Source organism: Panicum hallii, chromosome 5, assembly GCF_002211085.1.
Source record: "Panicum hallii strain FIL2 chromosome 5, PHallii_v3.1, whole genome shotgun sequence".
Lineage (NCBI taxonomy): Eukaryota > Viridiplantae > Streptophyta > Magnoliopsida > Poales > Poaceae > Panicum > Panicum hallii.
This window is the reverse complement of record NC_038046.1, coordinates 9,160,197-9,185,884: the sequence shown is the minus strand read 5'-3', so window position 1 is coordinate 9,185,884 and position 25,688 is coordinate 9,160,197. Positions and strand designations below refer to the sequence as shown.

Here is a 25,688-nt window from a genome sequence, read left to right as displayed (position 1 = left end):
GTCGCGGCTCGTGCTGCACGCCGCGGGGCCACTCTGCAGCCCTGCTACGAGCTGCCGTGCGGCAAAGACACCATGATCTAACCAAATAGTATTCACCAGACTAGCTCCTTGACACGAACATACCAGCACCATGCCGTAATTTCGCCGCCAACATGATGTCCTACTCACGACTTGAAATAAGGGGTGATGATCCAAAAGGAACATAATGTGAAATTATTATGGATAAGCATGTAGCATAGCATACTAAACATGCAACTGGTTCGCGCTAGCAAAGCCAGTGCACCAAGACGTCCATGATCCCCCTACTACGGCTACACCAGCTCAAAATGACAAGGCACTGGACTCTTCTGCTTCAGCCGGTGTTCTGCATGCCGGCGGCGATGCCCTTCATGGTGAGAATGAGGGTGTCCTCCAGCCCCGGGGCGTACTCGCTCGTGGTGTTGAGCTCCACCAGCTCCGCGGCTGGCTTCCCGGCGTCCATGATATCCTTTGACAGGTGAGGCCGCGGCTTCACCTGGAAGCCGGGGTCCCTGAAGCGCTTCAGCGTGTAGGCCTGGCAGACGTTCAGCGCGGTGATGTAGGAATCACGGATGCGCAGCCTCTGCTTCAGGTAAGGGTCGCCCTCCAGAAGGTCCTTGTGCCCGGCGACCTGAAATCCAGCAAATCACGTTGCATTGGGTGAGGCAAGATGCAGTGAAAATCCTATGACCAGAGCCGGTGATTGTTATGGTTTCGTTTTAACATGTTTACGGTCAATCCTATTCAGTTTCTATTTCCTATTACGCAAGTTTAAAGAATGCACAAAGGTGCAAGACAATCACCTGTAGAAGAAGCCGCTTTGTCTCTTCATAGTTGGCCCTAAGACGGTCGCCAAATGACCACAAATCCTCAGAAACTAGAAGCTTGTCATACAGAGCAGCTATACCAGGATCACCTTTGGCAAACACCATCTCAACCAAATCTATTGTGACCCTGAAAAAGGGCCACTGGTTGTACATCTCTTGAAGGGTTTGAAGATTCCGTATGTCCTTATCCAAGACATGCTTGAATGCTGCACCAAAACCAAGCCACACTGGTAGGTGGAAACGAGTCTGTGTCCAAGCAAAGATCCAAGGAATCGCACGCAGAGATTCAATGCCTCCACTTGGCTTTCTTTTTGATGGTCTACTTCCGATGTTCATCCTTCCATATTCCAACTCCGGCGTTGCCTACTCCAAAGAAAAACACAATGCCAGGATTAGTTATGCACGCAAATAGAATCATTACCAAAAATAATAAATTTACAGTTTTACAAGGAGTAATGACATAACAGTAGATGTACGGTTTGGAGATGTATGGTTTGGAACAGTACTGTATTTTAATTAATCTTCAGGACTAGGTTGAAAAATATCCAATTCACGAAAACAAGAGTGAAATGCCACAGACTCGATAAAAGCTACAATAAAAAAAATCATAGTAGTATTTGCATGCCAATATAAGGAAAGTGCAGGTATGTAAAAGGGAAAACACAAGCAAAGAAAATTGAAGACTTACAAGGCGGAAATATTCAACAAAGCGATGTTCTTCAAATACAATTGATCGATATTCCTTTGTGGCAACAATAGCCATTTCATCCATTAAAGCACGCCATTCTGGTTTTGGTGAAATTGGAGGATGCATGCCATGTTCAAGACTAGCAGCTGTAAAACGTTGCAGGGTTCTAAAGCACAAATGTTCCTCTCCAAAGGATTGCTCGATGACTTCACCTTGAACAGTTACCCGAAGTGATCCATGAATAGTTTCTGGAGGTTGTGACAGTATAGCAAGATGGGTAGGGCCCCCACCTCTTCCAACAGTCCCACCTCGCCCGTGAAACATAGTCAACTTAACCCCATGCAACTTAGCAACCTTGATAAGTTCCTCTTGAGCTTTGTACAGTTGCCAAGCAGCAGAGAAACGACCAGCATCCTTCCCAGAATCTGAATACCCGATCATCACTTCCTGCTTGCCACTGATCCTGTTTCTGTACCACTCAACAGAGAACAGCCGGGCTAGTGCTGCTGGTGCGGCCTCAAGATCTGCCAGTTTTTCGAACAATGGCACAACTCTCAGTGGCTTTTTCACATGACATTCACGCTGCAAGAGCTCAACTGCAAGAACATCTGAGGGAGCTGTCGCCATAGATATTACATATGCACCAAAGCTGTCCGAAGGAAGTTCAGCTAACACATGGAAAGTCTCTAGAACATCAGCAATCTCATCTGATTTGGGAAGGTCAGGACCAAATAATGGCCTCTTTCCGTTAAGTTCTGAGAGTAGCCATTCTTGGCGTTTCTCCTCTGGCCATTCACGATATGATCCGATTCCCAGGTATTCAGTTATAGCATCCATAACATCAGTATGTCGGTCAGATTCTTGCCTGATATCAAGTCTAACAAGGGATAGTCCAAATGTAGACACTTGCCGTAAGAAGTCAAGAAGGTTTCCATCTGCAACAGAGCGATCACCGCAGGCACAGAGCGATCTGTAACAGAGCTCAAGAGGCTCCAAAAACTGCAAGAGAAGAAAGCTTCAATCCATAAGATGCATAATATGTTCCAAAACAGTTACAATGTCCGTTATCTTGGGAAAGTTTCAACCTGTTACCGTACATCATAGAATTTGATCTTAATACATACTAACAGTGTACGGAACTGAGAATTTTTTTATCCTATCCAGGCGAATCAAACGAACACCGCTGTTTCACTTTAGATACCTGTTCAACGTCAGTGAAGGTTGCTTCCTCAGGAATTTCAGAAAACCCACTTGCTAATAAATGGCGTGCTCGCTCACGTGTGTTGTAGAGTTTATCTCTGACATCACTGAGAATCACACGATAAGGTTCACTGGGGGGAACTTGTTTCCAGAACTCTGCATCCAAGAAAAGCAATGTCAGCATGTATTAACTTGACCTAGGTATGTATAAACTGCAGAAATATGAAGGAATAGAACAGCAAAACACACACACACACACACACACAAAAGGTTAATAAGTATGCAGTAAATTCATGTCAATTGCCTATGATGCCAAGCTAAATATTACAGGCTGCATGAATATGGCAAGAATCTCTCAGAAAATACTTCCACAGTGATATGATTCTAATCGAGACTAAACATGGTAGAAGTCAGAAATAGACATCTACATATATCAGAGACAAAATAAAGAGAGAGAAACATGATTTAGATTTCAGATATCAAGACCATGACTCCAACATTGGAAAGAAAGCACCATGTACCCATGCAAATCGTAATGATATTTAGCTGTTTCTTAATATAGCTTCTGGGTCATACCTGATACCCTAGTTTAAATGAATGTTTCAAATCCTCAAAATGCTTCTGATTCTTAAGGCCTAAACTTTTCGTTATAAAGATTTTCCCTGTTTTTTCTTTTTGGGGAAATGCCCCGTTTTTTTTCCAATTACTAATCACACTAGGATTTTATTGTTTAAAGTTCCCCCTATATTGACTTTGGTTAGAACCACTTGTGCTACGTTTCTGATCTGCATGTCTCATAAATCAGTCTTCAGCAACTCAGATTCATGCAGTTTATGATGTTCGATTCATAACCCGATAGAATAAACTATCAAACTGGACCTGCATTTATTATATGGTTCTAAAATGTCATCTTCTGTTCCTAATTGATGAGGATCCATACTAATCATAAGCAATACAGTATATAAAAGTACACCAGTTTCAATCCCATGTGAAAGCATAGGTTGGCGGCCAGTTTTGAATATTTGGCAGCAGATGATAGACAATGCGTAAGGTATTACATAAGATATCTTAAACAAAAAACTATTATAATGGCATCTGCACCTATATAGTGTTTTGTTGTATCTTTCTTGGAGGAATGGTTTAACTGATCGACCTTGACACGTAACTCATCACTGCAGCGCCACATAGATAACTGCATGTATAAAAGAAAGTTCTCGTGAGACTAATATAACTACAGTGTTTTAATATAAAAATATGTCCTATTTTTTACCTCGAACATAAGGTCCTCTATTTGGGCATTGTACAAATTAGCAGCCATCATTCTAGCCAACAGGCATACATCCCTTGTAACCTCTGGTGTGACTCTTGGATTCCCTGTGGTGGATATCAGTTTAGAATCGTACTTGCACTCCTTTTTGCAAACTTTTATTTGCATGATTCAACACATTATCAAAAAAAGTATCCAATAGACTGGAGAGAGAGAGAGAGAGAGAGAGAGAGAGCATGCAATAGATGCCATGTACCATCACGATCGCCCCCCATCCAAGAAGAAAACTGAATAAGAGGGGCATTATAGGGCACCCGCTCATTTATGCCAATGTTCTTAAGGGCAGTGTCAACCCTACGTAAGAACTTGGGTACACCCTTCCATATAGTCTCATGAAAATAACTCATCCCAGCACGCATTTCATCCTGAGGAGTAGGAGGCGCCCGCCTGATTTCATCAGTTCTAAAGGCAGCTTGAATCTATAGATAAGAAATAATATGTGATAACTGAACCATTTGAATAAATCATTAGTGAAGATGACAAAGTTTTCCTGATTAGCTATTACAGAGATAGAACTATACAACACTAATAGCATACAAAAGTATCTAAGATAAGGAAATTACCTCTCTTTGAAGTGCTTCATCAAGTTCCTGTTTCTCATCTGGAGTAATGTCCTTTGCATAAAGTTGGCTTAAACAGTCTCTTATCCTGCAGATTGAAAGGTAAAGAATTTAAAGCTTTGAAAAGGCACATATGATTCAACATGCCTCAAGAATATCAAATAATTTTTCGATTTCTGTTGTTTCTAAAAGGGTGGTCTACCACAGAACCATGCAAGGAAATATTTGTATTTACACAATAGAAAAGGAGGATTGAAAAATGAGGGAAAAACATCATGTTTTCTAGAAAGCTTCATGTATAATTCAAGGTGAGCAAACTGTGTTCCTCTGGTTTATTTAACACAAATAACAAACACAACCCACAGTTCTTCATAGAAGAATTTTAATTACATCGAATAAATCTTATCCTATTATCTCTAATAATTCAGCAAGCTTTAAAACTAACCTGCCATGCTTTTGGAGTAGTGACCTCCTGACTGACTGAGTCGGATGTGCAGTCAGGACAAGGTCAACGGTTTGATTCTTCAGAGCATCAAATACCTCCATAGGGGACTTCTTAAGCTGATGCACAAGCCTCTTTAATGTCTCCTCAATGTCTGATTCAGTTGCTGCCGAGTTTTCATCAACAAAGTCACCCTTCTTCAGTTTTATCCTCCTGCGGTATGCGATCTGGACCTCCTCGGCCAAGTTTGCCAGGATAAGCATGTGTGAGAATGACTTGGTTATGACAATGGAGTCTCCAGGATCCAAACTGGTCAACACATTGCCAATCTCATCCAGCATTTTGGGGTCAAGCTTACTTTCATACTCAGCAGCTAACTCATAACATTCTTGCACCTATTTACATAAAAGGAGATTTTTACAGCATTGCAAATTATAAATTACCACTGAAAAGTAGAGCGGGTTGAAGAATAAACCTGCATCATTGTAAAGATATTTAGGTAAAGTAAACAATCCTATGAGATGGGCAAACAGATATCCAGAAGTAGCCAAAGAGAAGCGACATACTGTGTGGTACAATATAATCTTGTAAAATAATGTATTGATACACCCATGCATAAAAACTGTAGCTTTCAATTCTATTATCATACTTATGTACTGAAAAGGAAATAAATCCAACCCGCAAACTACCTTGTATCAACAAACAGTTCAAAGGGCATATATAACTCTAAAAGATTATCAGAAGGCCACAATTATAGTACAAGTGATTCGCACATCATGGCAGCCTACTAGTTTTGAACATCATGGTAATGTACCATAAAAAACACAAAGTACAACTTGTACAGGAGTGATAATCAACTGGAGAAAAAAAATGGTGCAGCCCCAGTACTACTATGTTTTGTTAAACGCAGCACTAACTTCCACCTCTAGAGTGAATGAAAAATTCATATGTGAAGAACATCACCATTGAAACCCACAAGGCCCAAATGCCATATCTGATTCCTCTGCTTTCGCTATCCATGCATGCACAATTTTATAAACAGATTTCCGAGCATGACCGTGCTATCTACCTCCTAAATCGACAGGCAGCACAAATAAGGGAACAAGTAGCATCACGGGCAAGAATCAATCGTAGCATTAATGTACCGTCTCCCTGATGTCCTCGCCGTGCAGGTCCTGGAGGATGTCGAGGAACCGGTCGAGGAGCAGGGCGTCGTACTCAACCAGCTTATCATCGTCGGAGAGCTTCTGCGGGGCCAGCAGCCGCAGCTGGGCGTCGATGGACGTCGCCTTGTCCACAGCATTGCGCGCCATCTCCGTCTCCCCAAGACCCTTCCTTTCCCCTCGCGCACCCCTGCAACAGAAAGCACACAGATCAAAACCCCACAATTAACACAGGAATAGAAAACCCCCAGAAATCCATCGAATCCCACGGGTTTTGACAACCTCTCGCTGCGAGAGGACGATCCGCCGAGACCTAACCACGCGGATTCCAAGAAAGCACAGGGCTTTCTCGAATGCAAAAATAAATGCCGATCAAAACCCGCAGAAATCACCCATTGTACGAACTAGGGACTGTGTCACTCCAAGAAGGATGGATGCCCAAACAAGATCTAGGAAATAGACTACAATCCTACTGGATCGAACTATCGAAGGGGGAGGAGAGGAAAGCACCTCTGCCTGGAACAGGCTTCTTTTTCTGGCGAGGCCAAGACGGGGGGCGGAGTTGGGGGAGATCAACACGACAAAAAACGTTCCTTGATGCTGCAGCGGGCTTCCTGCGACGGAGAGAGACACCCTCTCTCTGGTGTGATTAGCTATTTATAGGACGGGGCAGGACCGTCGCTTGTGCAGCAGAGAGGCTGGCTGGATTATGGACAAATGGTGGTGACGGCCCAAGTGGAGCGTTATTCTCTCGGCTCCTGGTCTCATGTTGGAGGCCCGCCGGGAGTTTTGTTTTCTGTAGAAGAATTTTGTTAATTTATTCAAACCTCCTAGAGCGCAATTGATAAAAAAGTTATGTTTTCTAGATAGAGAGATTTATTTGATTCCTTCTGGGATTAGAGGAAGGGCGGTGGCGAGGTGGCAGCAGATCTGGACACCTCAAGCCCCACTTCATATGTGGAATCAAACACATATTAAGTGATTGTCCAGTTTTTTCCATTAGCAGTTGGTGTGTGCAGCTTAATATTATCGCACATATTTATTATTTATAAATCACACTATGTTAAGTGAGCCATAAACTGTAGGGAATTTTGTGACCAAAGTTACACACATTTCGATATATGGATTCTCACAACGTCAGTATACAGCACATATTTGATATATTTCCATTTAAGAATAATCCCCATATACATGGACTTGTGTTTCCTCCCAGTAGAATTGCTTGCCTTAAGTGGACGTATCAATTGAAACTTTATTGCAAATTTGTAATTGTACTATGGCCACGCTGAATCAATAGAAAGCGATCTGCTCGATGCTCACACTACCATATCATAATCGATGGCGTGTCATGCGATAAGATATCATGGGCGAGTGCCATGATTTGCAAGAGAGCCCAGATAGCAACAACGCCTAGCCCGGAGCGGATATCCAAGGGTAGAACCGTTGCGTGTTGATGATCGTTGATTCGTACTAACCAATAATCATGGCTCAAACATAAGCATCGACAGGTTCCGCCACTTCTGGATTCTGGTACTGGTGAACCTCGAGCACAGGGCCAAACAGAATCGGAAGGGAGACACCGGTTATTCGAGCCATGATGATGTGCCCCGCCTGCTTTACTTTCTACGATGATGTTTCCGTGTGCACACAAGGAAGGTATCCGAGTCTGGTAGCCACTAGCAAGGATGGATCGTTGTAGATGGCATCAACGCTTTCATGGTCATGGCCACCTCTACCTGGCTTGTGAGCATTCTCACTTCCTTCAACGGCGCATGCATGATTGTAAATTGTCATTCCCTATGGCAGTGTAGAAAGAAACGCTTACCGGGATGCAGCACATCGATGCATGAAAAGGGGAACAAGAACATCTCTTTTGCTATGCATGCTAACTTACAAACATGCAACGAAGAGCCTGATGGCAGAGAAAAGGCGAGGAAGTAAGAATTTGCCCTGCTCCCTCTTATTCTATGCATCCTCAAACATTTGGTCCCGAATCAGGACCGCAAAGTGATAAGCAAGAATACAGGTCCCTTTGTCACAATATAAGGGGGAAGAAAAGATGATAAGGGGGGTAGAATTAGCACGGAGTAATGGATAACTGCAGAAGGCAGCGTCAGTGGAGAGCGAATAAAGCACCTAAAACCCATTCATTCTCTCCTTTCTACCATTCTGTACAATGGTTTAAACAAGGACTCGCTATATCATCGTGCATTCCGGCGGATGCAGCTATACACGAATCTAGAGCTACAGAATGAGCCGAAGGCTTAAATACACAACACATCATGCTTCTCATAAGCACATTAACTCTCAGCTTTGCATCTGCTGCCTCTCATGGAAGATTTCACCAAGCTGCTTATACAAGTATTTTTGCTCCTCATAGGTTAGGTTTCTTATAATCTGAATGACAGAAGGTAGATACTGGTTAGAATCACACAAGATAAATTGCTGAAAAGAAGAGAGAACAACTCAAGATAATGGAATAAATATTAAGGTATAATGATCCTAACCTGATCCAAGATTATCTCAACAGAGAAATTCTGAGGCGCAATGAATGATTGGTGGTATATGTATGCAAACACTGCCATAACCATCTGAGGAAAAGCATACAGAAAATTATTTTCAGCTGTAACATATTGATCATGACATTAATGCATGAGATTTCTTCAGCTTGGAGCAAGGGAGAGAACAAAAGACGGAATTTCCCCTTCATTTTATTTATTTGATATGAAACAGACCGTCGTGTGTTTATCAACACAAGAACCAATACAATTACCAACATATGTATTTTGAAATGAAGCCCTCATAGCCATTCTTGTGGCCCCAGTTGCACTTACCCAAGCTTTTTTTACAACAATGTATTTATTTTTTTGATGCCTACAATAATGTATTTAGTCATATACCAAAGGCTTCATTTCCCATCGTTTCTACTTTCTCAACATAATTTTGCTAGTTGGTTTATGGGTCAATCCATAAAGACACATGAAAGACGTGTGTCGAGCAGCACAAAATGTAGCTAAATGGAGGAATGGCATATATAATATGAAGTTGCTACTCCTGCCATAATCAGATTAAACATTTGGTTGAAATGATAGTTTTATAACTGATTGTTTGGACTAGCCACAGCCCAAAGGCCTGTTACACTATATCAATAGAATGAGGATGCTAAAAGCTTGCATAAATATAGGCCAGCAACATATCCATATAGCCAGAATGTTTCTCAGAAATACTTACTTGACAATCCATTCTGTCAGTAATTCCCCCATGCCCAGGTATGCTGTCACCAAAATCCTATAATTTTTTTTTGAAAAAAAATTATCTATCAATTGAAGTAAAAATAATACAAGTAACCCTAAAGTTAGTGAAATAATGAAGCAGTATATACCTTTATTTTAAAAGCCCTCTTGAAGCCACTCGCAAAAAACCCTCCAAACGGTGCTATTATTGATGCAAACAGACCTAGGGCTAAAGCATGCCACTGCACGGGCATAATGGCAACTTCTTTCCATGGGAACTGTTAAGAGACACACGCAATCAAATAAAGTTCAATAATCAAAGATCCAGAAACTCTAGAAAGATAAAAACAAAACCAATGATGAAGCAATAGATTAAAGATAATATTGGGATGGCAAAAAGAATCAAGCAAACTTTAATCTTCTGTTTGGATCGAGCACATGCAAAAAGACTCAAGCAATCAACAGGAAAAAAAAGTGAACGACCCTCTAGCTGACTTGGTTAGAGGACTCAAATAGCACCTCCCCAAGTCCTGGGTTCGACTCCCCATGGGAACGAATTTCAGGCTGGGTTTAAAAAAATCCCCTCGCCTGCCACCACGCCAAAGCACAGGTCAAGGCCCGGCCCGCTCTCACACAGGCAATGGTGCCCCTATGTAAGGGTGGGGCAGGGGTTCGGGGGTTTTCTCGGTCTGTGTGAGAAGACCATCTTCTTCCATTAAATGCTCGAGGGGCAGCTAGCCCCTCGCAGGCCGAGTTTTTTTATCAACAGGAAAAAAAGAGGAAAAGACCAACACAAGGAACTAGGTGGCATTGCATGAACCTGGGTGGTGGCTATGTACACCTATACACCTCCCACCACCTGAATTAGGCTCAGTTCTCCTACTCAGACCATGTGTGTGCCATCCATGACATACAGCTCTCACTGTTTTTCCCATGGTCTAATTGGATTCCTTTACAAGATTCAAATGGCTAGCTACCTTTTGAACCAAGTATCCAAATTGCAAGCTATTTAAAATTATCATGTTCCACACAGCAACATTAACAGAAAGAGATCAATCATGGCTATGTTTTGACTACATAAATATGGCATGTCATCTAATGTAGCGGCCATATAAAAGGAGATGATATCTGCTAAAAGTCTGCATCTGACTATTCTTCCACTGAGTGTAAGTGTACTAATTTGATGGTATCTCAAAAAAGGATTGAAGTTGAATTCATAATACCATCCCCATCTTTTTTTTCTGTTCAAGTTTAATATACACAATCAGCCGTTTCTTCATCAATGAACTAGCTGTACTAGTATTCTTTCCTTCAGCTCAACAAAAACAGAACCAGGTGTTTTTTAGGGCAACCACCTCTTGACTTGGAAGAAAAAGTTTGTTCTTTTTGGAATGACTTGTTGGCTAGGGATTACTATCAATAACCATGGAATAAGCTTTACTGCAATAAGAGCTCTAAGGTTAAGAGATCATCACAGTAATTTTGGGATAACCTTCATGGTTGGGAACATGAAGACACCATTTTAGAGTACAAGGAAAATATTAAAATAATTAAATTGAGCAAATGACTTTTCCTCACCCAGTGTGGCGCCCATTCTCCCAACGAGTAATGCTCCGGCTTAAACATTGGTCCAGGATCACAATAAAGCCACCCAGTTGACAGATCCTGAAATTAATGAAAATTAGTAACACAGTAGCAACTTGGCCATACAACAATTATACTTAGAAGAAAATTTCTGTCACCTTTCTTGGGCATGTCAACCATTGGTAATGGCCCATTACATTTGCTAACTGCCACAGGAAAAAGAAAAATGAACAACATATCATTTAGAACTAAAAACAAATAGCCATATTTTTACAGACAGAAATTATTAGTGGATTATTATTTGAAAACCCAACCTTCAAGGGTTTGTATACAGGTGTATTCCCAGAAAAATATAAACCCTGAGGGACCAACACAAATCTTCATATTGCAGCATGCTTTTGACTTGTAAGGTTGATAATGAAAGAAAATAAGTCGCTTGCCTCAGGTATTTAGCCCTGTAGTGCAGGCTCGTCGTTATACTTTTGTAATTGGCACCACCATATTCTAGTTCTGTATGTTGGGCTGTGTTTTGGTAGGGTTTACACCATTCCTTATATCTTATATTTTCTTCTTACTGGAAACAGCACAAGGGATGATGGTATGAAAGCCGGAAAGGAAGTATGTGTTGATTCAGGCATTGCTTGAGAGATGGTTAAACAACATTGAGTCATGGAGAAAGCTCTGAGGGTTTTCGTTTTTCTCTAGAGAATGGACAAAACATATTCTTGTACATATAATTCTGTTGTTGAGGTCCGCATGGGAAAAGCGACTAGTGCACTATAAATATGAGTAACACAACTGATGTGCAAGTGATCAACGAGAAGGGAGATCAGAGTTTTGGTGGTGGATAATAACTACAAGAGAAAAGGTGGGTGCCAGTGTAATTAGTAACCTGTAACGCAGTCCCTGACCACACTTCTATACAGAAACACACAAGTGGACAATACAATAACACATCAGTAAGAACACTTAATGTTCAAAGATACTAAAGGCTCTAATTTAGACGAGAGACATCAACATAAGTAAGACTATACTTCAAGACAAGGGGCCGTTACACGTAAAAAAGCACAGGGGGAGGCTGCTGCCAAATTTCATCATTTAAAAAAAATCAAATGTTGCTGTAAAAAGTAACCTGATGGGGAATTTAGCAAAGTCTCACCAGAAATGCAGAGATGATAGTTGTCACTGATGCACCAATAAAACCTTCCCAAGTTTTCTTTGGGGACAACTTGATTAATGGTGTTCTCCCAAGAAAGAACCCGAATAAATAAGCAAAGATATCGTTGATCACAATGAGCGAAGCAGGCAGAAGAAACCTGAATACACATAGCAATGTAGATGCACGGAGTTCATTAGTTTCAGTTGTAGCATAATATCAATTTCTTAGTAAAAGCGCACACATCTTCCGCAATATGCATCATTGGCATAAAATAGTTCAAACTCAACTCAAAAGGAAGAAACAAAACAGAACAATATACCTTCCAATGAAAAGGAAAGTGCAAGAACGAATCAAAAGGCACAGAAGTCAGACAGAGGCACAGGGCATTATACCAACATTAGTATTCATAAGATATTCTGCAGGATCTAATTAGAAGCCTTCACTATCACAGAAGCTCATACAGGTCAATAAAGCTAGACCAGAGCATGGTACTAATGTTACTAAAGTAACAAATGTGGACGCTAAATACTGTAGAGAGGCACATAGTGTCGGAGAATAGAAGTGCAGAAAAATTCTTTTTATGGCTGTACAAAAAGAAAGGCAGAATGAAATTCAAAATTTTAATTAATCTGCAAGATTAGAACAGATAAAAGATAAAATATTAGGATTCCTTTTCAGGAAGACAGGGAATCTTCCGGGTGCCGATGGCCATACCAAATAAATACATGTCTAGTACCTAAAAACTGAATAAAAATGGCGAGGCACTCCACATACCCCAAAAAATTGAAACTCTGAACAGGGTATTAATAAAGAAACAAATCACTTACCAGAAAATCCCTTCAAATATGTTTGCCACAGTGAACGAGGACTGTGCAAAAACTGTTAAAAGTATCATGTGCGTCCACGCATACTGTTTGAATTGATACTTGTATGTCTTTTTCTTCAGAGTCAAAATAAACCATACAAACCCTGGATCAAGGGAGCCACAAATATTACCTTTTTGCCAGATATGAACTAGAAATTAGAGATAAGCAGGTTATCCGTTGTTAAATCATGACCATCAACACATGCAATCAAGTGGGCGAAGACACTTCAAAGGTAACTAGTATGTACGTAACGGTAACCAAGGCAGGCATGTACAAAAATTGGGCACTGGACATTTGCAGACTCTAATGCCCAATAATCAAAACTACTGAATGCAATGTTTCCATCCACTGATGGTAATATGAATAATAACACCAAACCCAAAGGTGAATTTTCCCATTTAAATCAACTGAGCAGCTATCAGCCAAACAATGCCTAGCAAAAAAATTGCAGAGTAACATTGAATTACCATGGCATTCCTCTAACTAAACCGTAGAATAGCAGACAGTAATATATTAATAAGTTATCAAGAGGACATAGTCCGTTTGGATAAAATCTTTTGATGCAAGAATCAAGGTCATAATTAGAACAGAATCACATTGAAACATTCTAAATCTAGAATGAAGTTTTTGTAATGTATTTACTAGAGGAAATCATTACATGTTGCAGGAAGTACTGAACCTACCTGCAATATAAAGAAAATAGCAAATAAACATCTGGTACTTTATTAGGCCGCTGACGACCTTATACAGTAAGTGATCTGAAGTTACTGTATTCACAAGCTGCCGACTAAGAAAGCGCCCATAAGTGTACAGCATCGCCGTGAAAAAGAAGTGCCTACAATGGGAAATAACCTTGTACATAAATGACACAAGGGGAAAAGGTACTGTTGAAAAGCATGGCAACTGTGAGATTGACAAATTCCTGTTTGATGTTAGTAGAATCAAAACGACCCAAAGCTTACCAATTCAGCAGCCTGAACCCTGGCAGTTGTTTCTCTTCACTGGATTTTCTGAGTAGGTTGAAAAGCTCTCTTGCCATGTATATTTGAATCACAACAACCATGGCCCAGATATATAGATGGCCCATGTAAACAATCAAGGCAAAGCCTCCAATCATCCATACTGTTGAATATGTACGGATAAGCATCGATTTATACTTGTTCCGATCATTGACAAGCAACGGCTGTCCATTAGCTCTATTCCCATCCACAGTAGCCTGAATAAATCATCATGATTAGTTACAAAAAAGGAGCACCTGAAACCGGCTGCTATTCAAGCTTTGTACCATGCTGCAATGTAAGTATTATCCGAAATATATGGAGAAAACAGAAAGTGATAAAGAGCAAAAAGAAGAAATTACTAACCTCACTTGGCTGTCTCCGACGTCTAACACGCCCTGTGTGAGAAGCAGAAGCATCGCTAGAGCTGGTGTCCCTTTGCATCACTGGTACTTGAAAGTCAAATCTATATAGAAATGAAAAGCAAAACAGGCAGGCAGACCAGATTTGATTATGAGATGAATACAAATAATGTAGCAATTAATACACATACGGATACAGTGTTTAGAACTGATCCTGAAAAAAAAAGGTCCTCGAAGCAGAACCCCTGTTAATCGGCTAACTAAAAATAAGATGGTTAACTGATTGAACACCAGGAGAGCAAAACTCAATCTAGCAATAAGCTGCCATCCAAAGTGGGGTTCAAACACGGGGCGTGGGGACTGGGATTCAGCTGAACCCCAAATAGTTTTGGAAAACAAACACGAGCCAGTACTCCCGCAAAAGGCAAACTGGACGGATTGGAGGACCCATCCCCGGAAGGAAGGTTTTGATTTCGGGGCTCACAGCAAAGCAAATAACAAAACGAGCAACGCACCCATCCAGCTCAAAGCAGGCTAGGGTTCTCACAAGTTAGGTGCCGTCGTTTGGAAGCGGATGCGCCGTTGGCCCCGCCGCGGCCAGGGTACGGGAAGAGGAATGAGGGAAGGGGATTAGCGAGGTGGGGCTTTGCCGTTTAGGGCTTACCGAAGGGGTGATTGTTTTTTCCCCTCCCGCAACCCAAAACATGCGTATTCCCTTCCTGTTGCACGGGACAAGCCGTGTCATTGTCAAGCCTACTGCTACTACTAGTAGCATAGTCTATGGCCTGCCTCGCCCACGCGCCTGCACAACGCCAGCGATCCGCGCAACGGACAAGCACATCGCTCTCGCGATTATTAATTGCCGCTCGCAACCGCTCATCCAGAGCCGTCCCAAATCGTCTCAATTAACAAACCGAGCCGCACCCTCCAGCTAACAAAATTCGACGGGTGGACAGCTAACACGCGCGGGGCGCGATTGACATATTCCCCCCGAATCACCCAGCCGCCGCCGGCGACAAAACATCGCCGTGAACTAATCTCCTCGCAGCTCGCACCGACAAACTGAAGTGCTAAGCCGAAGCAGGAACTTCCGACGGCGTAACAGCGAAGGGCGCGGAAGTCGCCCTCACTGGGGAAACGGGAGGTACCTCGAGGTGGCGGCGGAAGAGAGCGGCTGTCTCCGGCGCGGTCCGGAGTCCTCCGCGTTAGCACCACCTCCCCGGCGGCGCGCGCGCGGGAGCGGGGGCTGCGTGGAGAGAGCGCTGCGCCCTTCGACTTCGAGAAGGGGGAGCAGAGGGAGGGGGAGAACTCGCGAGAGAGGGAGGGAGTTGCGGCGCTCGGGTTCCACCTGGTGCGTGTCGCCGCCCCGCTGGGCAATTCCTTGCTTTAATTCCGGTTGGCGTGCCTCTAAACCGCTCGCTCTCGGCTTGCTCGCTGAGGGAGAACAAAGCTTGGGGGGTCGGAGAACGCCGTGGAACGAAACGGGTGGACGGCAGGAGATCAAGTACGCACACCACGACACCACAGTACAGTTCAATTAATTGCCAGCAGGGGCCCGTGGGAAGTGGCCCAAGGGCTACTTTTGAAATGCACATATATTCCTTCACGTCGTTTTGTACTATACCACTGCAAGTCTGCAACTTCGCACTGCTAGCACTGTAGCAGGGTTTCCCCAACTCTGCTTTGATTGAAACCGATAGTTCAGACAAACACCACCCCTGGGGATACCAGGTAAAATTACAGGCACCAGAAAGAAACAAAGACAGAAAACAGAAACCAAACTAGACGAGCAATGGAGCACCCGAAGAGAATGTGGTATTTGGTTTCAGCGCGGCCACATAGCGAGCAAGCAGGGTTCCCTTTCCACCCTCTCCTCTTAAGGGCCGTCGCCGTCCGTAACCTGTCATTATCGAACTGCCATAGGAGAAATTTAATCTTCAGAGGAACTCTAGCTTTCCATAGGTTCTCAGAATTTTTCACGCACGCGCCCCTGTGTGTTATGAAGGTGCAGAGAGAGTTGGTGGTGAATGTTTTGGCTTGGACTGGCTGCAGAGTTTGTGCTGGTTCACTGGCTGTTTGAATTGAAGAAGAATATCGGCTGAGCAATCCTGTTCGTGCGTGGCCGATGGGCCACCGGGTTTAGGAGCAGCGATCACGTGGGCACAGCACGGCCGCGGTGGGCGCCGATCGGTTCGGAGGAGACGGCGAGCCCCAGCGCTGATTAATTAATGATTAAAGTTAAAGCATGAGGCCTCGGCACCGTTGACCGCTGACGACGTTGCATGATGTCTGCGCAGCTGAACGCTCTCACTCGCTTACCTCCACTCCACGTGGTCAGCGCGGGGCGGCTCGGTGCCGGTGCCCCGGTCGCGAACCTGGTGCGCGACGTGCCAAAACTAACGCGACGCATTTGACCGTGGCCAACTGTCCCGTGCCGTGCCGAGATGCCGAGCGCCCGAGCCACGGGAAATTCAGAATCGTCGAGCCATCAGCCATCCAGTGTCGTCGGAACTGAACACCTACTATTGCCTTGTACCCTGGCTGCTTTACGCCCCGGACTTCAAAAAGGAGGCGGAGCTTTCGTGCGCCAACACATGGGGCACAGGCTCCCACAGCTCAAAAGGCGTGGCATTATCGGAGGGCACCGAGGTTAGGGTGCTTAAGGAAAAGTCCCTGACAACTTATGCTCCGCGTCGGTTCTCTGCTTTCGGTGTGGAGTGGAGCGCGAATATGCCGGTGGTCTCATGGGCAGCATCAGCATGGGAGGACCGGAGGAGGGAGGAGACCGACGGGACGAGAGGACGTGGTGGGGAATCGAATCGATCCCCCATGGTTTCATCAAAAATGGATCCTCAACCACAAGCACACGAGCGGCCTCCTCTCTTTTTTAAAAAAGAATTCGCTATATAGCACTGGAAAAAACTTGTTTCCCTATATAGCATTAGAAAAATTACTTCCCTTCATTGATATCGAAAATTTTATCTCATTCTCTTTTTAACGCTTCCATTACATTTAGCACATTCCGTTAAAAAGACACGGTTGGTCATACTGGAATTTATTCTTTGGACGAAAGTACCCCTCCCTCCCTCGGAACCCCGACCCCTCCCTTCTCCCTCAGAGCACCGACCCCTTCCTCTCATGAACTTCTTCCCCTCCCTCTTGCTCCTTCTCTCCCAACTCTAGATATACAGCGGCGGCGGCCGGCAAGAGGCAGGGCTGAGGATGGCACAGGCTCCTCCTGAGCCCAGGGGGCGACCCTTTACCCGACCAGCGGCGGGGAGGGCCGCCATCGCGGGGCGTGGGGGCAAGCGGCGGATGCGGCGGCGACGGCGGGCAAGCCGTGGGGGCTGCGGCAATAAGCTCAAATCAGTCTGAGCTCATACCTGTGCGTAGCGAGGAAACAATTATACCTTTGAATGCAAAGGCAAAAAGAAAAGGAAGCAGCCAGCTAAGAAATAAGGAAAAAAATCTTATTCTCTCATTTGGCGCGCTAGCTGTCGGTGAGTGAGTACCGCAAGTAGGGATTCATGGGAAGCCCTATTTAAAGATTCGGCCAGGGCTGTAACACGCAGTAAAATTCCGGACGTGTGACGATTAGGAAACAAAGGGGTTTAGAAAGGTTTGGGCCGCCTTGGCGGCGTAACATCCTACGTTCTATGTGGAGCTAGTGGTAGTATTCAGCTGAGTCTAGGTTCATGGTAGTATTCAGCTGAGTCTAGGTTCAAATTCTTTTTGATCGGATCCCCTTTACACATTGCCCGTCTATTCTATTCATAGCCTTTCCCATGGGCTCTGGAAAGAGACTTGCCGCCTTAAGTGTGGATGCGGCGTCTGATGAGGGGCGCCGGCCTGCAAGTGACGCCCGCCCGCCAAGCAGGATCTTGCGCCATGGGCCAAAACTTTCGTCAACCGGGTCCTCCTCAAGGGACCCTAGGATGCCCCTGGTCTCTCCCGGGCTATGTGCATCGTCCGAATCTTTCTTGTGCGTTGCCCGGAACCGTAGGCGCTCCTCCCCAATCAACATGACGGGAGGTGCAAGTGGCAGGGGCCACCCCACCGCCTATCGCCGGACGACGCGACCCAGGCGGGGAGGCTCCCTTTATCCTAGTCATCGCGCCGTCTGAGAGCACGCCTCCCCCGTAATCATATGATTTTACAGGAAAGGCGCACCACCCACGGGCCTCGCTCGGTTGCAGTAGAGAGGGCGCATTAAATGCGCCGTCAGACGATTCGTTCCCCACGAAGGAAACGTCCCCTCCCGAGGAGGTGCTTGGCCTCCCCTGGTCTTACTTCCTCTCAAATACGTCTCAGTTTGATCCATTACCGCTAATAGGCCAACATAGCCTTTTTAGGCCACCTATCTTGGATTTGTCCAGGGCTGGGGGATCCTCCCTTGGCGCTAACACCAGCAATGGGATAGGAATAAAAAAGTTGGAGGCCCTGCTAGCCCTGTAATGAGCACGAGAAGTAAAAGATGTCTTAGTTTATAATTGCACATGGCTTACTTTTGAATCAGATGTAATGGATACAGTGGATATGAACTTGTTTGGTTGTGTGTATCTATGAACTCTGATTGTAAGATATGCATGTAGACCTGATGTAGATTTCAATCCAATCGTTCATGGAATCTATTGCACTGACTGAACCTTCTTGTTCGTGTCTGAACTTAATGATTGAACCTATTACTATTTATGAATTGTTCGTGTTGGAATCTAAACCTATCATATGCATTGTCATGTTAGAGTACATCCTGGTATCTTTTTATCCTTTTATCCGTTACCTAAACTTTGATATATTGGATTATTAGAATTGAGGACAATAATCTTTATTTTTTGCCATTAAATACCTATGCATCGTTCATATTTAAACATAAAGATGTCAATAAAATATGAAACGTTATATTTGGCTCCATGGGATCTGATAATATTTTAGTAAACAATGTGAGGAGTAAAAGTATCTTTTCATATTGGCCTTAACAGCCCAGTTAACGGAAGTGCTACGAAAGAAATCAAATAAAATTTCCAATGTTAATTACGATGATAAAATTCTAGTACCATATAAAATATTATTTTTTTCCAGTGCTATATACGGAATTCTCTCTTTTTTTTCTCGAGCAGCCGAGCACCTGGCCACCTGCTGCTGCTTCTTGCTCTGCCAGTGCCATGCCGATGATGCGACCGCGAAGACTGCATGGGCTGGATGGGCCATGAGAAATCACCAAAAAAAGGAAGGGCCACGCACGGGCTTTGAGATTCGGCTTGGTGAACTGAGCCTTCTGCCAACCAAACATCTGAGCCTGACTTCGTATGTCCTCCCAGCAGACTGCTGTGCTTACTCAGTTCACGGGCCGGAAATTCAATACTTGGGCCTAAACATAACTTTTGCACGCATATGGTACACCAAACAAAACAGTATGCCAATTTCCCCCCTCAATATATATTGTGTCAGTTGGCATTTCTTCGCTTTGTCTTCTCGATTTACATTACTTTTCTTTGGTGTCGCGTTCGCCTCCTTATCTTCATCGTTTTCTGACGACATATGTAGGATATGGGAAGGATATCTTTGAAGCAATGTGATGTTCCTCTGACAGAAGCTATTATTTTCTGAAGCGGCCTCTGACAGAAACTGCTGCCTTCCATAGTTCACGGCGACGATCTGCCGAGTGACGAGGGCACCACGCCACGCGGTAAGCAGTTCGCTGACAAGAACACAACGAGCATGGCACAGTAAAATAACAGCATCTCTTGGACTGGTATCTTGGGTGTCAAAACCTTCAAACGATGATGTGCTGGATGGACATGCCGGTGAGTGCTAGCTATAACACTAACCCACAGCTGATGTTTATCAGAATTGTGCCTTGGACGGCGACTGATGATACGACCAGTGCCTGACGGGAAAGAGAGGAAGAAACTGAAACAAACAAGTGGTGGTGGTCTCATCTGAGGAGGATTACGTACGGTAATCAGCGGCACTGTCATGTCAAATCCATCGCTAGCTACGAGCTGGTGGCAGCAGGTAACCGTAGGCTCCGCTCGATCACCCAGACCCAGTCGTTGCCGCTGCTCTCCGAGATCGGTTGGGCGCCCCACTTTTACCCTGGGAGCAGTTGAGCCCTCCAGCTTTTCGCCAAAAGGCCGCCCGTCCGAGCACATGAGCTCCATCCAACTCGGCCGCCGGCCGGACGGGGAATTGAATCGACGCCCAAAAGGTTCGGTGACCCGTCGAGGGAGGGAGACGAGACGGCCTAGCAGCTGCTAGCTTGCTCCGATGGAGAGCTAGCTAGCTCGTGCGCCGTGGAGGCATCGCCATGATGGTGCCGGCCTGTGGTCCACGGCTCTTCTGCGCGCCTATATAAAGATGGGTTTGGCCCACGCCGAGGCGAGATCAGCACAGCTTTTGGGGGGCCCGGCCCACCCACACACCATCTTCTTCTCTTCCGCGCGCTCTCTCTTATCTCCCATCACGACGCGCACGGAGATCACTTGCGCTCGCACACCACACCACACATTCGTGCACACGAGCTGCGAGCCTTTTGAGTTGGCAATGGCCTCTAAACTAAAGCAAGCCCCGGCCCCTCCATCCCAAGATCTCTTGGAAGTTGGCAATGGCCGGCCGGCCAGCTAGTTAATTAGGTCGACACCTTCACGTTCCGGTACATGTCACTGCAGGCACGAGCTAGCTATGGCAGGCTAGGGTCGTATGGTATGGTAGTAGTACAACTAAAGCCTAAAGGGCGCCTAGCTACAGAGAGCAGCAGTTCGGTTAGCGCATATCCATCTGAAAAGGGCTCCCGGGACACATGCACACATGCAGGCGCCCAATCAATTCTTTTTTAATCAGCTTGCATTGGCAGCTGCTTAAAGGTCCCTTTTCATTAATCTGCATATCAAGCTACCGCACCACCGCTCCATGCATCCACTTGCCTCCTTTGCAAAACTGGACAGCACGGCTTCACAACGGCTTATCTATGGAGCAAGCTAACTCATGCCACCATCATGGACTGGCCTGCCTCCTAATTCCTAACTTGTTAATTATTGCCTTAGCATGAAGAAACAGTAAACTAGTAACCCTTGTTAGTCACCAGTCAATCGAGGTTGCCTTGTCAGTTAGTAACCGATCTAGGGACATCACAAGTGAAAATAGAGCGGATGAGAAAGAAGAAGAAGAAACTAAATGACCTGAAGGTAGACTAAAGGTACTCGTAGCTTTGTGATTGGCCAACAGGTGACTTAGTGACGGCCAAAGCATACCGGGCAATCATCACTCTGGCGAACTCCGGTGCAATGATCGCGCAAAGATGTTCTCGCATTCCGGTTATGGGGGACGATCGAGCCTAGGCGGCCGCGGCGCGCGCCCTGTCGCCGGCGTCGTGCCGCCTACGACGGCCCGGGCTTCCTTTTTTTTTTCAGAACGAAGGCGCGGAGCTACTGATTGTGCGCCCCGTTAGGGCAGCAAAGCGAGCTTCCAAATCCAATAGTAAATCGACCGAGTAGATTTGCTCGCGCTCTCCTTGGGGAATGAAACCGAAGGATCGATAAACAAACTGGATGGCCGGGTGCGTGTGGGGATGGTTGGGAGATCGATAATCATGCAGCGGTCGGCAACCCCCGGCAAAAGCAATCTCCATTCGGGCCTCGCACAACTTCTTGTGTTTATATATTCTAGCATGTGTATCCATACTCTAATGCTAAACTATACTGCCACTATACTAGTGATGAGTAGAGATGATTCAGAACCATACATAAGTGTACCATCATACTATTGCTTCTAACTAATCCATCAACAAGGTTTTAAGAAAAAGCTAATCCATGAGCAACTAATAGCAGGCTAAAGGAGGAGACTAACTCTGGTGCTTTTGTTGGTTACTCGTGCCATGCCAGTGTGATATATCCGCCCGTAGCACTGTCCACGCGTACCTCGCCGATTCGTGGGAGGAACAGACCAAATGCCCTCATAGTTCAGATAAGGGTGGTGGTGAGTTGAGTGGTCTCGGGACGTCTGATTGAGAGAAAGACGGGGACGAAACGCATTGTACGTGCGCATCTTTACGTCAAATCCATACTCCATTGCTCCTCCGAGGAGGAGGAACCTTTACTTTGCCACTTTTTTTTCAATTTCCTCCCAAGTGAAAACTGAAAAGAGCATCAGCGCTAGTTATCTAAGCTAGCCAACCAACAAACAAACCACGAACCCCTACGGAGATGGACGAAATCATTAAAGCCAAAGCGAAGCTCCTAACGCATCAATGCGATTGGGGCCAGGCCAAGAGGATTTGGATGCATATATGCATCGATCATGTCAGCTCCATTAAAGCGTCACAGCCGGGGCGAGAGGTTTATCCTTAATCCCCGGCCTAACAGCGTTGTTTAATCCTCTCCTCAGCTGGTTGCTGCGACCGCGATGCGACGACGGTTGTTGGGTGATGCGCGTCAATGGCGCCACATCGCCGCACGGCGCCTGGGCCGGCCTCTAAAGCTGCTGGAGCTCCGTCCATCCATGCCGCCCTCGACTAGCTCTCTCTGGTAGTGGAGGAAGGCGGATGCATGGCATGGGGCCTTGCCGGCAATGATTGGTCTACTCATTGAGTGCTAGCGCCTCTCAGAACTTTCGCATGCTCATCATGGATGGATGGATGGCCAGGACAACATGCACGCACAGGCGCAGCAGCAGCTCTGCAGCTCTCTACTCTCTTTCTCTTTCTCTCTCCTGCCTGCTGCGGTCTCGCGGCACAAAAGGGAGAGGGAAATATGGAATGTAGGCCGCTGCACGGAATTCCAAAATTTTCCGGAGGAATTTACAAGTCGGGGCGCACCAGTGTCAAGGTTACTGCTCCACTTTCTACAAGAAATTAATAGAATTTTGGAGCTCCTAGTGTGGGCAATTAAGCATGGGGTGTTGAGCAGAAAGGGAGGGGAGAAGATCCATCTGTTGATGCCATTTACACCTCTTACTTTTTGCTAGAGGTTTACTCACACAACCAACTCGGAATCAATACCAGTGTCGATACTGTACACTTCATCACCAAATCATGCACTATAAAGAGGAGGAGGAGCATAGCAAAAATTGTATCTTTTTCTTCACAAAGACATGATTCACCTTTGTAAAGGAGGTGAACAGGGGAGATGAGGACGATGATGGTGGCGCTCTAAAGGAGGCGCGGGCCGGGGAAAAGATGGCAAAAAAATAAAGGCCAGAGGGCGGCCAAAGCAGGAGGAATTAACAAAAGAGAAAGCCAGGAGAACTACCACTACTGCTCCGGTAGCAATGAAAACCAAAAGAAATGGAGGAAAAAAGGGAAACAAGACACCTTGCTTGATTACAAGTCATCCTCGGTGATGCTCTCCAGGTGCGGCCGCCACACGGCGACGCGCCCCCGCCGCCGGTCCCTCGCCGTGGACGCCTTCTCCTTCATGATCTCCGACAGGTACCTCTCGTTGGCCAGCAGCCGCTCCTTCTCGCCCTCCGCGCCGCCGCCCGCCGCTGCCGGTCGGGCTGCGGACGCGGCGCTGCAGGCCGGCGCTCCCTCCCGCGCGGTGGCGTGGTCCCTCCTCCTCCGCCGCCTCCTAGCCGCCGCCGCCGCCGAGGCATGGGCATGGGGGGCGGGCGCCCCTTGCGGTGCGCTCTTCTCGGGAGCCGGCGCCGGCGCCGGAGCCTTGTCTGTTGCCGGGGCGGCCATGACCGGCATGAGGAAGTAGATCTTGCCCTTCTGCAGCTCTGCATTGGGCGGCAGGATGACGGGCTTCTGCACGACGATGCCGCCGCCGCCGTCGGCCGGGCACGTGGACGGCGGCTTCCTGAGGACGTGCTTGGGGTATGCCTTCATGATCTCCCCGGCCAGCACGGGCCCCCCGCTGATCTCCTCCACCCGGCCGTTGGAGTGCACGATCCGCACCACGTCCAGCGCCCCGCACGGCAGGATGCACGCGATGCAGCACTTGATGGTCTCCATAGCCATGCCTCCGGCGGACCTCGCCGATCCTTCCTTCCCTGGCCTATATATCCCTCTCACCTCCCGGCGCCCGCGCGCTAGCTCATATGGCGGCGGCAAGGAGGACGAACGAGAGCTGGGCGATGCGCACAAACGAGCGAGCTCCCGAGGCTCGGCTGGCCTGGGTCCTTTTGGTGCGGGTAGGTCCGAGCTGCTCGCTTTTATATAGCGGCACCTTGCAAGGATACTAGCCGAGAGCCGAGCTAGCTGGAGAAGGGGATGCGCCGGGACACGGGGTATTTGTACCGGCCACGGGCGGAAGAGGGAACCGGTTCTTGTTCTCTCTCGTGAGATCAGTTCACAGCACAGCCGCCGCCGCTGGTGCCCAACAATGCAGTAGCAGCACTGCAACTACAACTACTAGTCCACTCCACAGTGGCGGGAGCTGCAGCTCCCCCTCTTTTTCCTACTGTTTCCCCTGCTCACTCTCTTGATCCCCTCTTTCAATTGGTGGTTTCACTCGTTCAAACGCGGTGTGGATGGGAGGACGTACACAAGGAGACGGTGGTCTGGTGGAAGCGAAGGGACCGACGACGAGCAGGAACTGTGAATTCAATCCGTCTCCTGTTCACTCTGTTTTGCCTTTCTTATCCCTTGGCTGGCTCGCCGGCCCTGGCAGTAGTGGTGGAGGTGTGGCACCCCCGGGCCCGGCCCTAAAATCATTGCCACTCCTCCCCAACCTTGTACTTGGGTCATCTAGGTCGAGCGAGGACTGGCTCCCATGGCCGCGTCATGTGCGCCGGCGGATCGCCGGATCCTCTGTAAAACCGGGGCCTGGAACGCGCCTTGCTGCTGCGGACCTGGACCTGCAGCCGAGTAGCCGGCCTGGGAGGGATCGCAACGCAGGGAGCAGCAGTAACACGTGTGTCCGTGGCGGCATATGATGTGTTGGCTCGGCCGCTCGGGCATGGACCGCGGAGGCGCGCATCGGCCCGTGCCGTCGCTGTTGCGATGGATGGAGGCCAGCCCGATCGTGTCGTGCCCCCTGCTCCGGCGACCTGCGCGTAATGCCGTCGACAGGTGCGCGACTGATTAGGGGGGACAATTAGCATCGCGCGGGGAATGATTGTGCTCTGAACCCAGATTACACCTGCGCGTGCATGTCTCCGATCGCTATGGCACCCGCATGTCTCCGAGCGTGTGCTCCAAGCCGTCCACAGAATCGGGCAGCCACTGGTATCTGGGATGCAGAGGCTGGGCACATCCAAGACTGGCCAGAAAGTCCAGAAGCCAATCGGCATGCATCATTCTCACTTTATCACGGCAAAATGAG

At 46.5% G+C, this 25,688-nt stretch overlaps 3 protein-coding genes across 7 annotated transcripts; all 3 read right to left on the bottom strand.

The window, feature by feature from the left end:
- Positions 1-187: 187 nt before the first annotated feature.
- LOC112893376 (phosphoenolpyruvate carboxylase, housekeeping isozyme) lies at positions 188-6,877 on the bottom strand. 5 transcript variants are annotated; one of them, XM_025960667.1, is made up of 11 exons: positions 6,736-6,876; positions 6,208-6,415; positions 5,066-5,457; positions 4,624-4,708; positions 4,257-4,479; positions 4,004-4,107; positions 3,835-3,925; positions 2,735-2,889; positions 1,534-2,532; positions 822-1,208; positions 188-649 (listed from the first exon to the last, which is right to left on the bottom strand). In XM_025960667.1, exons 2-11 carry the CDS (start codon positions 6,373-6,375, stop codon positions 353-355), a joined length of 2,901 nt encoding a protein of 966 aa, XP_025816452.1. In that variant the 5' UTR covers positions 6,376-6,415; positions 6,736-6,876; the 3' UTR covers positions 188-352. The 5 variants fall into 5 exon arrangements, with proteins under 5 accessions (XP_025816452.1, XP_025816453.1, XP_025816456.1 ...); XM_025960668.1 differs by having other exon boundaries at positions 4,257-4,425; XM_025960671.1 differs by lacking the exons at positions 188-649; positions 822-1,208; positions 1,534-2,532; ... (4 more) ...; positions 4,624-4,708; positions 5,066-5,457 and adding an exon at positions 5,465-5,537 and having other exon boundaries at positions 6,736-6,877.
- Positions 6,878-8,163: 1,286 nt separating this feature from the next.
- Positions 8,164-15,936, bottom strand: LOC112893462 (phosphatidate cytidylyltransferase 1-like). The gene is made up of 12 exons (XM_025960806.1): positions 15,576-15,936; positions 14,432-14,531; positions 14,030-14,283; positions 13,751-13,902; positions 13,029-13,170; positions 12,202-12,358; positions 11,201-11,248; positions 11,037-11,123; positions 9,608-9,736; positions 9,457-9,513; positions 8,733-8,816; positions 8,164-8,622 (listed from the first exon to the last, which is right to left on the bottom strand). The coding sequence occupies exons 2-12, from the start codon at positions 14,507-14,509 to the stop codon at positions 8,533-8,535; spliced, it is 1,278 nt and encodes a 425-aa protein (XP_025816591.1). The 5' UTR covers positions 14,510-14,531; positions 15,576-15,936; the 3' UTR covers positions 8,164-8,532.
- A 7,527-nt stretch (positions 15,937-23,463) lies between these two features.
- On the bottom strand, positions 23,464-25,052 carry LOC112894366 (NADH-quinone oxidoreductase subunit I 2). The gene has a single exon (XM_025962051.1). The coding sequence runs from the start codon at positions 24,380-24,382 to the stop codon at positions 23,744-23,746; it is 639 nt and encodes a 212-aa protein (XP_025817836.1). The 5' UTR covers positions 24,383-25,052; the 3' UTR covers positions 23,464-23,743.
- Positions 25,053-25,688: the final 636 nt, after the last annotated feature.